The 15,381-nt window shown below is 39.5% G+C and overlaps 1 protein-coding gene across 1 annotated transcript in view; it reads right to left on the bottom strand.

The window, feature by feature from the left end:
• Positions 1–128: 128 nt before the first annotated feature.
• The window catches only part of PTEN (phosphatase and tensin homolog), a 48,326-nt gene continuing 33,073 nt past the window's right edge, over positions 129–15,381 (bottom strand). Inside the window, exons 6-9 of the mRNA XM_080401703.1 lie at positions 13,821–13,962; positions 11,377–11,543; positions 2,583–2,807; positions 129–1,740 (exon numbers count right to left, since the gene is read on the bottom strand). Of these exons, the coding sequence (XP_080257829.1) occupies positions 1,555–1,740; positions 2,583–2,807; positions 11,377–11,543; positions 13,821–13,962 (720 nt within the window). The 3' untranslated portion in view covers positions 129–1,554. The remainder of the gene's footprint in view (positions 1,741–2,582; positions 2,808–11,376; positions 11,544–13,820; positions 13,963–15,381) is intronic.

Genomic DNA, 15,381 nt, shown 5'->3' with positions numbered 1-15,381 from the left:
AGCCTGGGTATGTCAATTACACACTGAAAGCCAATCTCAAGCCCTACTACTCCTGGCTACATCCTTACAAACAAATAATACAACAATGCCAGTTCAGAAATTTAATTTGTTGGGTGGGTTTTTCTGGATTTTTTGTTTGTTTTTGTTGGTTTTTTTAATAGCAAACACAAAATTTGGGACAAGCTTTCTCGGAGAATTTACTGCAGCACTGGTTTCCTCTATATCATGTGTTATGTCTGTTTTTAAAACGTCGTAGGTACTGAGTATTCAAGTAAAATTCCCTAACAGTTAATGACATTTTTTTAAAAAGTGTGCAAAACTGCAAAACTCATTGTAATAGAATGTGTAAGGTCAAAGGGGTGGAACGGCTGACAGAGGTTTGATTGAATAAATGCATCATAAATCTTCAAAACAAACATTAACCTGGAGAATCTCCAATTGAAATTTCCTGTGCACCATTACAAAATATTTTTATATTAATGAGAAAAAAGCTTGCAAGGCAGCCCATGAAGTATTCACAGCAGGAATATGATTGAAAAATATAAATGTAAGATGTTGACTGATGTATGCACTAATAGCATCTGACTTTTAGCACTGGCCTTGATTACACAAGAGATGGAGCAGCCATTACAATTCAGAAAAAAACAATTAATAAATCATTGTCAAATTTTCTAACAACTTGTTTCAAGCCCGTGTTTTAGTTGATAGCCTCCACATTTGTATGGTTAAGTCATTGTTGCTGTGTTTCCTTTCTGTGACCCCAATAATTTTTCTCCCTTCATTTGCGGGTCTTTAGATGTTGTGAAGGTTCATTCCTGTACCCCTATACAGAATCACTCCCTCTAGCTGCCTTTTCTAGCACCATTACACTTAAAAAAATAAAATGCACAAACAACAAGCAGTGACAGCGGCGACTCCTCAATTGTCCAGGATGAATTACGGTAGCATGCTAAAGAAAGGTGCATGTAAATAGCCGGATATGGTACACAGGCCAAGCTCCAGCAGACTATATTCCTTTCCGAGCATTACTTTCCATCCCCCATCCAAAATACATGCATTAGAATGTAGTAAAACCTTCTAGAAACATCTCTTAGCCAACTGCAGACTTTTCTGTTGCCACACAAGTGCAAAAAAAGGGGCAGGATGTGAACCTGTATATTTTCGAAACTTCGTTTGGTGACAGAACACAAAAGGAAAAATTCCTACGTATACACATTAGGTCTGTCTCCACTTTTATAAAACTGGAATAAAATGGGAAAGTGCCATGTTTATAGTTCCTAATTGAAGTTTTAATGTCCTTTTGACACAAAAAGGTATATACATATAAGAGCTACGTAACCTTTTTTTTTTTTTCCAACTGGACAAGTGTCAAACCCTGTAGATTTATAGGGCAAAGCAAGATTGGTCAGGAAAAGTATTGTTCCTATAATTGGTAATCTGACACTATGTCTTTTTGCCATTTAAAAAGGTCCTTTTTTCAGTTTATTCAAGTTTGTCACTCTTCATGGTTGGTTTTTTTTGTGTTTTTTTTTTTATCTCCGATAAAAAAAATATTCAGACTTTTGTAATCTGCGTATGCTGATCTTCATCGAAAGGTTCATTCTCTGGATCAGAGTCAGTGGTGTCAGAGTATCTATAATGATCAGGTTCATTGTCACTAACATCTGGTGTTACAGAAGTTGAACTGCTAGCCTCTGGATTTGATGGCTCTTCTACTGTTTTTGTGAAAAATAGCTTCACCTGGGAAAGGAAAAAACAACATTTAAAAAGGGAACCTGGACTTTAAGCAAGCACAGGTAACAATGCAATTTTTAACAGCATGGCTCCCTTCACCACACAAGTGCTGCTTTCTCTGCTCTGGAAAGAAGGAAATAAAGCTGTTCTGAGGTTAGCCAGCTTCTCCCTACCACTCCTGACAAAACTAAGAACTGGCAAAGCAGCAGGTTTTTCAAGCCCAGCTAAAGGATTTCTGCATTACCTGCACCAACCACTGGTACTTGACTTACAGCAGCCAGCCATACCATGCCACACTAAGCAACATTCCAACAAGCAACTACGACCATTACCTTCAAACAAGCACTGCTGGGGTCTAACTGATATTTTATGAGCAAGTTAGAAAAGGCTGAAACTCTTGAAAATGCCTTTTCCATTTTTAAAAACAGTGCTGGCAATGGCTCATATTCCTCAAAGCTGAACTCACAGGTTAAGGTAATCCCTTGAAGTAGGCACCTCTGCAAATCAACTCAGGAATTACTGTGTAAAGCTCAGAGCTCATGGCAATGCAGCTGGTACAGGGAAGATGCTACCTTGGTCTCTGGGCCTCCTACTACTCATCTCTAATGGCTTTGATAAATACTTGAAACAACCTGAAGACTTTACTCCCAGTCTCTCAACATCTATCAGCTTCCCAAAAAGCAGGTAAACTTAAAGCTATAGTCTTTGCTAAGTGGTGGCAATACTAACTCATGAATTCAATTTCTACATAGACAGCAGTTCCAACTGGTTCCTCCATAAGGCAAAACAGATAAATCAGATAATGTCATTCAGCTTTTCAGCTTTGTTTACACATAATATATACTGACCTTGAAGTTGGGAGAGAAATATCTGTTGGCTTTGTCTTTATTTGCTTTGTCTAGATCGTTTTTTGTTAATGTAAGGATTAAATATTCCTTATCATTATCTGAGCGCTCTGTACTGAAAATACCATCAAGTTCCTGATCTGCAACTAGACTTCCATTTTCTACTTTGTCTGAATTTTCATCCAGTCCTATGAAGAATGTATTTACCCAAAAGTGAAACATTTTGTCCTGGGGGAGGAAGAACAGAAAGAACAACATTGCTTTAGTATTCACTAGTGACACATCAATTAGACTAATATCATCATCTGGTCAAAAACAAATTGGTCATATCAGACAAAACTTGTTTGGACAACAGTACATCATGGGTTACATTGCATGAAAGACATTTTCACCAATTCGCCTAGATAACACGCAGAAATCTACATTAATCAAACTCGATTGTAACCAATTACGCTTTTCGAAGCCACTCCTTATAAAATGTTGGGTTTAGAACATATCTATCATGCCTACAAAAAAAAAAGCAAATGACAATAACTTAAACAAATGTTAGATTTGTAATCCCAAGGCATAAAGGTACTTTTTTTTGCTCATACCTTGCTAAGCAGTAGCCAAACCCAACAGACAATGTGGGTGAACCAGCTTAGGTGAGTAATATTTATCAACAGAGAACATCCTCTCCCGTAGCTTCCTGCATTAATGGAACACTTTATTTTTATACAGAAATAGCTGTAATGGCCAAAACCACCCTACAAATACAGGACTCCTATCATAATGGACTCATTACTGCTTTATGGAGATGGTTCTACCAGTCACATGTTTGCTGACCGGTACTAAGAAGTCAGACTTTGGAAGTGTCTGCTGTCCTTCTACTCAGCAGGAGGTTTTTAATGAGAAGATGGGGTACTGACAGTTTTAAATAAATTCAACTTAAGCAGAATTTGACAGATGACCAACAACAGCTGGAAAGGTATAAGTTAGATTATCCACTACAACACTGCATACCTGTACAAACAGGTAAAAATATAAACGTATCAATGATTTAAAAAATTCACTGGAGAACCAGCTGGTACCAGCCAGTATATTAGAGGCACATCATTATGACTAGCAGGGTCGTTGTTTGGTAGCACATATGGAGATAACACTCACAAGCAACAACATTTTGCTCTTGGCTAGACAATCCCCAAATACGGTATGCCCATCAAGTTCACCTCTAAACCCTCAGCTAAATGGCCCCGTAGAATGCACTGAATGCTCATTTTAATTCTCCATCACTTGCCATACTTTCATCAGTCAAGCGCTGATGTTTCCAAAAATCAACTACCATTAGCAGGTTGGTCCCGATTAGCACATTAAGCACTTCATCTGAAACTAAGCCACATGTACTTCCTCTTTACAAATGAAACCACCTATTTTGCTGTGATTTGAGTTTTCAGGCAAAAGATCCAAAATGGAAACAGCCAATCTTCCCACAATAGTCAGTACAAAGGCATTTCTATTAAAGCTGCAGGGGTGACAAAGCTAGCACATACCAGCATCTAACACTCACTGATATGATACAGGACCAGAAGACAAACCAGCTCCTCCTGAGCTAGTTTACATTACTTTGGAATTAGAACTCTCTGGTAAACCAATTTCTTACTTGAAAATCCAGGTCCTGCCCCATCCTCCTAGCTATTCATCTCTGCTGGTAAGTGGCAGGGGGAATCAGAGGTGGAACAGAAGTGGGTCTAGTGGGCATCGTATGAGCATGCCTTCCTGCTGAAGGCGATCGGGCACCAGCAAATTTTCCTGGGCCCATGAGAAGGGGGCAGGGAAGAGCTGGAGTCCTGCTTAATTTCTTTAATTCTTCTTCCTCGCAGATTAGTAAAAACATGTAAGAACACAAGTACTGGGAATTCGGAAGTGCTTGATGAAACAACTTCAACCTGCCTTCTCTATGTAAGGTCAGTACACCAATTTTCCACACTGTAGGTGAAGCACACAGAAACACCTCCAACTTGTGTGAATTTCTGTGAGCACCTAAGAGACCCCCAACCTGTAAGGAAGTGCAATAGCAAAGACAAAAGATAAATAATTCAGTCAGAAACACTTCTGGTATTAAAAGATCATCCACTTCAATACATGCCTTTCCAGTACCTTTGGGAATCAGGTTAACCTATCAAATTAACATACATAATTACAGTTGTCTTGGGAGACTAATAGATGTTTGCCACTGCCACCAAGTCCCTTCAAGCCATCACAACTATGAAGAAACCTTGTTGGAGCATGTCCACGTAAGGCAGCAGTCAGTAGGTTCTTGCCCGGCCCAAACTGCTCACACACTTAGCACCCTCTTCTCCACTAACACTGCCTCAGAAACAGTCTTAAAAATGCCCACCCCAGGATCTGGTATTAGAGGATGAACAACCTGGGCAAGAGGATTTATTTCTTCTGTACTGCTCCAATGAGTCATCACCCTGCCTGCTGATGTCCCATGAAGAAAGTGGCAGCAGGTAAAATCCACATGAAGACATCTTCACAGTAACCTGGTCCAGGTTCCTCCTACGCCCAGATGATGCCTCCCTCAAAAGATACATAGTCCTCCAAGGAGACGAGATAGCTACTCCTGCCTAACCGGAAGACCAGTTCAGGTGAAAACAGAAACAACTAATAGCATCAGCTTTCCAGCTACAGAACAGGAAGGATCTGGAGTCCAGCTGCCATCTGCGATAAACAGCAGGAAAAGGCAAGTCTGGCCTGATATTACCAGCATCTAACAGCTCCATAAGCAGGGAGATATACCACCTGCAGCCTCACCACTGGTGAAGACACCATCCTTCCAGTGAGGATTTAGAGAAAGTGCATTAACACCCCATGACCACAGCTAAGGGAGATCCCACCTCTAGTAGTTGTGGTGATGGTACTACTATGTTTCATCCTTCCTCAGGACCACAATGCAGAAGCAGCAATGCACTTTGGTGCTGGTCCTCACTGCCACCCCTGACACCTCCAGTGAGGCCAGCAGAGGAGAGGACAAAGCTCATGAACATGCTGCAGCAGATGGATGGAAAATGGCTTATACCAACAGTGCTGAAGCAGCTTTGCAGGAAAGCAGTGCCAAAGCAAACAAGGCCACTGGATGTAAACAATGCCAACAGAAGCAGAAGGCATGGTCTTGTCATGCCTCACCTTAAACTTCATCAAGTGGCACAGAACCAAGGAGTACCAAGAAGAACTTGGCACTTAAGGGCCTGCCTGAACAACAAACTGCAGAGACTCAGCTTTACTGATAAGAGTCTGGAGAAGACAAGACGGATTACAAACTCCTCAGTAGACATCTTTTAATCTGTTTTCCCTGGGATAAATCTGTAGCGGTCTTCAGGGACTCAAGCTAAACAATACAGCTTGGCTAAGCTGGTCATTTATCCTTTTATCTTCCTCCAGCTTTTTAAAGCATCGAGTTATTTTCCTTCCTTTCCCACTACACTAATTAGCTTAAATTAAGTTCATGGGTACTGGAACATGGCATGGCCACTCAAATTGAGGGAAGACTTGGTCATGTTTTTTGGAATACATTTTTAAGGCTGGTAATTGTGTCACTGCTTTCACTGACAAACAAAACTCATTATTCAAAGTCAGGATTCAGCCAGCTTCAGCTAAAGCATCAGGCTCCAAAATATTTCACGGGAGACAACAAAGAAAGTTGATATAATATGGGCCAAAGATAGGAACTTCAAACATCAAGGCATGAACTGAACTTGTACTTTATAGAACAAATCAGAATACCACACCAAGTGCTCAAAGGAACACAATTTAACAAATAGGCTTCTGAAAACAAGTATTAGCTAGAGGCTTTTTTGAATGTGTTTTGCTTCACTTCCACTTACATCACAGGCATCTGCCTTAAAAAACCTGCAGATGTGTTTCTTTCCATTACCAAATCATATAATAAAATCTACAGTGCAGTATCAGACACGCGAGACAGAAGCGGATTTAATCACACTATTTTGACATACGATGCTTATCCCTACCCTGTACAGTTTTTCAGTTCTCTGACAGAAAAATACACCTCACTCTAGAGCTGATACCTGCCTCTAACTGCAGACTGAGATCCAAATCCAAGATCATTTAAGCCATCAGCTAGGAGTTCCCATATCCTCCTGAGAGTTTAATTTTGCAGAAATATCTACAGGCACTTATAATCACTTTGCAACACCAGCTAGGAAGTTTGGAGATGCTATCCATCAATCAGAAAATGAAAATCATGTTTCGACCTGTTCCATGCTGGCCTCACAGCCTTCCCATAGTCATGGGATGGAATTTCTTGTACCATTTTCAGATCAACAGTTCAAGTCTTCTGACATTTCCATTCTTCAGCGTTTGCTAAACAGCGATCACCCGAAGTCCTCTTGAGCTGTGTAGCAGAACTTCTCATCTATACAGACTCAAGAGACGAAATGTCATACCCAAAAGCTCGAACAATGCTGTCAGCCATGCCTACATTAAAGTTTGGGTATAAAACAGCAGGGCTACTTACAAAAACCCCCACACCATTTCCCTCTCATCTATACTGGGAGGACTCTTGAAAAAAGGCTCCTTTACCCCCAGGCTCTTCAGGCAGGAAGATTACGAGATCCATATTATTTTTAAACACTCTCATGGAGCCAAGTGATATAAGGACACTCAAATACTTTAAGATTATCATGTCAACATCAATAACTGGAAGAAAAATGCTTCACACAGATACATGGAAGCAAACCTGGAGAGACTACGGCAGCAGTTTGAGATGGAAGAACAGCCAAGCTGCAAGTCAGAGAAACAAAATTAATGCTCAAAACCCACCCCACCCCCCAAATTACTAACTTCTATCCATCAGAAATTCACATATAAGTACTCTGGAGCCTCAAGCCATTCTGTTCTCATATGGGCATGTACTTCATTCTTGTAAGGAAGTAGCTACATCATACTGAAGAAATGGTCCAAGAATAAAGTAAACAAACATTATTAAGCAAGAAAAGACCAAGAGTTATGGACTTCCTAACTGATGCCAGATGGCACAGATTATGGAAGAGCTGAAACAGGGTAACTTTTTCAAAGCAGTCACTCTCTTACCAACATCTCACCAGTACAAATAATCCTTTGGCTGAGGTTAGCTCTTGCTGGCCACTGAATTTACTTCAATTAAGTTTTGCCATTAAAAAAACAGGACACTGACTACTACTTCAAATTCCACATTAAGCACCTAGTGTTGCAGTGTCAACAAAGTCACACAGTCATTCAAGTTTGCTTTCTTTCACGCACAATACTTTTAACCAAGACAACCTTGATCAAATTGAAAAGGACCCTCCATACTAGAGAGCTCTGCAGATAATGCTACTGTTCTTCAGAGGATTAAAAAACATGAAAGCAAGTACAGGCGAGTAAGACTGGAGCACTTCAGCTGAGATCAGTGGTATCAAACACCAAACCAGGCGCAGCAGGAGGACACAGAGATGAGACATAGCCATCCTCCAGCCTGAGGCCCAGAATGGATCAAGACTTACACTTTTAACGTTATTAGATTTTTGATTAGGTTAAAATGCAGACTGGCAGATATGTGATGCCTTTAAGTACATGCAAGAAAACCTGTTAGGGGGCTACCTATAAATCTGCTAATAGAAAACCTTGGAAGAGCAAGAACCAGTGTCAGGCAACAGACCTGTAATTCCAGCTTTCATAAACATGCATGAATAAAACAGAACCTCTGAAAGATAACATCCTGCTACTCCTAATTATGCTGTTCTTCATTAATTAGGTGATCATCTCCGAAATGTGATAAGTCTCCACAGTGGAAGGCCCTCTCTTTTGGGGTTTTGAGTAAAAACTACATAAAGTCAGTTTATCTAGAAAAGGAACAAGCACAGATGTGAAACATTTTGTCGTGTTTTCAGCTGGGATGGAGTTAATTATCTTCTTAGGAGCTAGTACAGTGCTGTGTTTTGGCTTTGATGTGAGACTTTTCCATTTCTCAGGCCTTGTCAGCAAAAACGGTGGAGGGGCGCAAGGAACTGGGAGGGGACACAGCCAAGGCAGCCAACACAAACTAGCCAAAGAGGTATTCCATACCATGGGACATCACGCCTGGTACATATACCTGGGGGGTTGGCCAGGGTGTGCAGATTGTTGCTCAGGGACTGGCTGGGCATCCGTCAGTGGGTGGTGAGCAGTTGCATTGTTCACCACATGTTTCTTTCTTCCTTTCCCTCTGGATTTTATTCTTTCCCACCCTCTCTTCACTATAACTTACTGTCATCATTGTTATTGTTCTTTCATTTTTATTATATTTCAATTATTAAATTGTTCTTACATCAACCCTCGACTTTTACATTCCTTTCCAATTCTCCTCTCCATCCCTCTGGGTGAGGGGGGAGTGAATGAGTGCCTGCATGGTAGTTAGTTACCAGCTAGGGTTAAACCACGACACACTTGTACAGAGAAGTATGTTCAACCTTGTGCCAAGGTAGGTTTTCTGCCACAGATATTCACCTTTGCCCTATTTCCATCTTAACCCACTTTATACAAAAAATGTCAGAAGGACCATGTGGAAGGATCTCCTCTAGTGCCAAAGCGTATGTCAGAGACGCAGCATTTCACTAATTCTCTATATGAAGACCTCATCAGCAGTTTCATAGAACAGATTAACATGCCTACACCCAATACTACCCACAGACCCAGTCCAATATGCTCTCAATTTGTGTCTGCATTTACAGTAGAGCTAACAGAGGTGGTCTTCATAGAAGTAACACTATAAACCTACTTTCTTTTGGCCTCCATTCTTACGCAAGGGTGATGACAATTAGACACTACATTCAACAGATCTTTCAGGCAGATTATCAAGGTAGTTTCTTTACAAAAGACTTCCTTCTGGTGAAGGGAGAGTTACTATCTCTCAGAAAAGCCGATGTGAAAAGAGCTTTCACCATCTCAGCATTTCTCAGCCCTAACAGTCTCAAAACATTCAGAAAAGGAGCACCTCTGCACTATCTGTAATACACAGAATCTGAATAGTTAGGGTACTTGATAAGAACAGACAAAAAAAATCAACCAGCTACTCAGAAACTACAGAAATTCTTAAGAAATGAAATCATGACTGATATAACACCCTGAAATGAAACTACAGTATAGTAACACGTTTGCTGCATTTCTGCAGACAATTACACACACTCTTGAAGACTGAATTTAGACTATAGAAATTTTATTTGGTAACGAGGAGCTCTAGCTTATACTGTCACTGGACCTCAGTGCTCTCTATAGAGATAAAATGAATACAGCGGTTCATTCCTGATGCTACAGGGTCAAGATCCAGCATCTGAGCTGCACTCACATTTCAAGGGCTTACTCAGGAAGGGGCAGTGCAGCACAATGCTTCCTACAAAGTCCTTTCGCAACCATGTGTTACTGTGTTATGGTAAAGAAACAACAAAATCACAGTTAAGACGGGACACAGGCCAGATAAAACCCAAACATCTGAGACAAGGTCCTGTTTTGTTTCATCTCCTCCCTGCATCCCTCACGTCTAGCCCACAGTACTTATCTGGGTACTCCTTTAAAAGTTCATCCTCAAAACTGGCTCCAGTGCATTGCAGTTTTATACGTCAATAATTTTAATTTTGACTTAAAGTAGAATTTCTACTTATAAAACGCTGTGTTTTACAGTTCTCCATATTGCATACAGCCACGCTGACAAGCTAAAACACCTCTTTAAACAGGCAGAAGAAGGAAATATTCCCATTAAGAAACTGCTTAAAAACTTTTGCAGTCATCAGCACATAAACAACACAACATTTCTAGCTAGTGATATTACACCATTAAACTAGTTAACAATACCCTGTAACTGAACAAGCCCACAAAATAGTGTGCATGTGTATTTACACACACCTAGTAGGTACAGCCTGTGTGCACAGTTACAAGAGACTTAATCACTTACGTTTGTCTCCCAATCCACTCAAGTATTTTCTTATTTTTATGCTTTGCCTGTACACAGAATTTGCTCAATTAATGTTCTTTAGTTTTTTAAAAACTGTTAAATAATGAACAACTACTCATAAATAATTTCAAGTAGTAAGTACAGAGGTAGCCTTTAATCAACGTGGTCTCATCCTCATCTTTCACTTTGGTAGATGCAAGCTAGTTTCACAAGCACCAGAATTAACAAAGCCCAGTGATGAGGCATCAGTCTTTAAAAATTCACTGACTCTGGTGTCAAAATAAGTTCTAGATTCATTTTTTCTACATTTGAGACACTGATAAAATTTTCAGTTGAGTGAATTCTCTGAACGTCTAATGTCAAGGCATTACAGCTGGGAACTGAGAGATGGCTGAATAGCTTGCAGAGATACTTCTACAAAGTGTGTAGGAACTCAATTATCTCAGAAATTCAACCATATTTGACAGATGGGTAGAAATCAGCCAACAGCACACAGGCAGGATCTTCTGTGCTTGTTCAAACCTTAGGAAAATTTAGTGAAGAAAACAGCTGGAGTTAACTTGCTCAGTATGCAAATCTATTTTTAGAATGAGAATATTTCTTCCTCAATTAGATTACTCACTACTACCCAAAAGACTGCAATACATATCCAGTATAATTTTTATCCAACCTTTGTACTTAATCTCACCAACTCTCAAAATATCCAGCTTTCATTCTGTGGTAGATTCTCTCCTTGGGAAAAGCATCAAAGAATTAAATACTGTGATTACCCATCACTGAAGAATAACCAACATCCCAGCCCTGCATTAGGATTGGCTTGACAACTTTTTCCAGAAAAGCAAGAAAACCAACCTTTTTCAACATCTTGTTCTGTTTGTGGAAAAATTCCACTTTGATATCACCGCATACCGGCAAAGGTTGAGGGAATTCAAAGTACATATACTTGTCTTCACGTCTTGAGGGTCCTGAAGGGGAGGTGAATATCTTTACCTTTAGCTGGTACACCACAAACTGAGGATCTGAGGACACAAACAGAGCATCACTTCTTAAGAAATGCCTTAAAGTGTTAAAAAGCACAATATTAGTATCAAAATCACAATCATGAGCTACAATACTTTGTAAGTTAATAAATATCTATTAACAGTTAAGCACTGCAGAACATCCAACTTTGCTAGATGTTACTAGAAACAACGTAACAGATTTCTGTCCTTTGTAGCAATACTCTCAAGCAACCACAGGGTTCTTAGAAACTTGTAGTTTCTTTTTAATATAGTAAGAAACAACTACATCAAGTGACAACTTCTTGACTTTTCCTTGCATATTGCCTCTCATCGCCAAATTGTATGGATGTAACTGAAGTGGTTTATTCTCTCGTGTTGTATTTGAATTGCAGAATGGGCAGTCATGTCAGCACAAACTGATTTCTACTCTTACACAAACAGAACTGTTATACAAACAAAACCAAGGACAAAATCTAACACTAACACACAAACCAACCACTACTGACAACTATATAGACACAGACCGTAAGTCTGTACTGTAAATCACCATCACCAAGAAAGTGCCAGTCGTGTCATACCTTTCCAAATTAAATCTGCAGGGGTAACAGCTGAAATTACAAGTTTTTTTGGTGCAGCCTAAGCAGATTTTCTTGGAAATTGCCAGACACCAGCATGAAAGCCAGAAATACTAAATACAACTTAAACAAATAAGATTTTCTGCATTTGCTCCAGACTTCTCTGTTAGTATCAGATGCAGGCTGCTCTCTAGACCAATACACATCGAACCATACCCTGCTGTAGAATGCATAGCCACCCTGAAACCACCCCTGCAGAGCTGTGGAAGTTCCTACCAAGCATATCCACACTATCTTGCTGAATGACCTAGCTATAAAACTGCTACTTATCTCCCTAAAATCCTAAGAGCCATGAAATCCTGTCATCCCTTTGTTTGCCCAAGAGGCACAACTCTACTTGTCAGTGACTTTAAAACAGAAGGAAGATACAAGGAAGTCAGTTTAAAATTTATCATGTGTTGGTAAAATGACTACAATTGTAGTAGATAACACGACTAAAGTAGTAACACAGACCATTGGTTTCACATTCTGAAATATCACTGAAAACTCCAGAGACTTAAAATATTACAGTACACAAAGATGCTGAAGTTGATAACCAAGATAGTTACTCAGGTGCTTATCAAATCTTTTGTTTATCCCAGTATCCTACTATGAAAATGGCATGCTGATAGCCTGGTGCGGACAAACAAGTTAATGCTCACATAAGTAATTCATACTTGCAGCTTGATTTCACAAGTATAGTGCAGTGTACCCAAAACATTAAAGAAGTTAGTAATTATATTAATTGCTGAAATCTGTAACCTCCACCCTAGAGGCAGAGGTTTTTTGGCAGAGGCTCCGCCTTTCCTCCTCGTCCTGTAAATACAGCTAGCCTAACAAGTTGCTTGATTGTTTTTCATGTGCATTACATGTTCAGGTACTGTTTTACAATATTAATAGTGCAATTTTAATCAAAGCCACAGGAGGCACTGCAATTAATTACACATTGCAGTAATGCCCATAGCAAAACCATTATAGACTTTTTCCACTAACAAAAAATGAACACACAACACTAGGCAGTTACTGCCCTGTAATGCAGCCCACAGAAGGACAGAAGTGAATTTCTATTTATACCTCAAAGTTTCAAGGAATCTGCTGTTCTTTACTAACACAATGTGTATCAACAAACCAGATTATTTGTTTACAGGTGTACTAATACTTTATAAGCCTCCATATAAAGAAAACTTCCAGAATTAGTTAGGTATTTACCCAGTTGAACTGATTTATTCTTTTTTAAACATCATGGGAAGAATGATGTTGCTGCATTTGAAGCCAACACACCATTAAGCAAGTGTTTTTCAGCAATTCATGTTTCCCAGAAGTTGCTACATAAAAAAAAAAAGGCTTTTTTATGAAATAAGGAGCAAAACCCCAAATACATATATGGCATCACTTATCTTCAAACCAGTTTAATGCTTTCCAGTTTAAAACTGTGGTGAAACAACTATGAGTCCTTCACAGACCTCAACTTAATACACCTGGGAGGGTGCCAGCAATAGACCATGCTAACCCAGCAGATTTTGGAACATGAAGTGTTTAAGTATCATCTTCTCTATCAAGATGTGCAGCTTTTCATGTCACGTAACAGAATGGTAGCTGTCACATAACCAAACCAAGTTCAGAGGCTGATGTGTTTCCTTACAAGAGCTAACAGAGGTTAAAGGGGTCGCTGAGTACTTACTGCAAGTTCCGCTGCTGAACATGGGAATTGTTTCAAACATCATCTTGTGAAACAGCAGTGCCACTGGTCTGTAATCAAGGTGATTCTTTAACAGGTAGCTATAGTAGTACACATAGCGTCTCTGACTGGGAATTGTTACTCCCTAAACAGAGGGAAAACAAAACATCAAAAACCATCAAGACCATTTATTAGCATCACTAATACAGGTCCTGCCCATTACCTCAGAGTATAACTAAAAAGCAAAAAACCTATGAATGAAAAGGTAGCTGTAGCACCTGGAATAAACCATTGTGATTTAAGCTGAGTATACCTCTGCAGCAGCTACACTGGAGACGGGCAGACAAAGTAAAGCATATAAGCAGGCAGTATCTAGAAAGCAGGCGAGTGATGCGCTTCTCTCTACACTGCACAGAAACCCATCCATGTGGGTATTCAATACAGTAACTCATGCCAACCCTCAACAACTTCTTCATTATGGACTATTCTGGGCACCTTAGGGACAAGCAAAGACATAATCCACCTCCAAACCAAAGGACTGCCTCTGCACACATTCTCCTTTTCTCTAGACACGTGTCCACATCTCTTGCACTTGTCCTGCAGAGCATTTAAAAGGAAGCTGTTTGCACACATTATCCAACACCAAGCAATTAATTACCGACCAGTACCCAGCACAGAAGCAGGACACTGGTTTTCCAGTTACTTTAGTATGTATCCCCAAACATCCATCTCAAGCAATGAGGCAAAAAAATGCAGATTTTTTCCATATCTTAAAGACAAACACCTCAAACACACTGAGGTTCATTTAAAAAACTGTTTCATGCTGCTGCCTTTTTTTGGGGGGGGGTGGGGGGGGGGCGGCGCATCAGATGTTAAGCAGGAGGCACCTTGAACATACTCTAATTTTTAAGCACCAATACAGGAATTACATTTCAACAGCAGTTTAAGTCAAATGATTCTAATCCTGTTTGTCAGTATCATTGTACTCAAGACCGACACTACCTTCTACTAAAAAAATGCCCTTCTGAAACATTTTCACAAAAACAAAAGTAGAAAGTTTCATTAATATAGGCTCAATAGCCCAGACTGTTAAATGAAGCATTTCTCAGTTGAATTATAACCGAAGTAAACACTTGCTTTGAACAAAGAACACTTTTATTACTGATTTTAAATCAACTTAAATTTCAAGGAAGGAAACAGTTTTAAAGCTCTTATGGCTAATATTTCCAAGCAAAAGTGATAGAAATGAGAAATAATTTCATTTCCTAGAAAACACATTACACAGCTTATAACAACCCATAGTACTTGCAACACATCAGTAAGTAAACTTCCATATTAAAACTAAATGGGACATTGCAATAAACTGGAGATAAACAAAAGGTTTTCATGTAAGAATCTATGATCATTTTGGTCACAAAACCTACAGCACAGCATTGCTATAAACAGTTTTAATACCTGCTTCACCTTAAAACAGCTATAAGCTGAAAGTGCCAGAGTAGTTTTAATTTAGTAAGCACCTGTTCTGCACACATGAAAATATTCACTTTCTGCAATTATTTAAAAA

Source organism: Falco punctatus (assembly GCF_963210335.1).
Source record: "Falco punctatus genome assembly, chromosome: 9".
Lineage (NCBI taxonomy): Eukaryota > Metazoa > Chordata > Aves > Falconiformes > Falconidae > Falco > Falco punctatus.
This window is presented reverse-complemented; position numbering and strand designations above follow the sequence as displayed.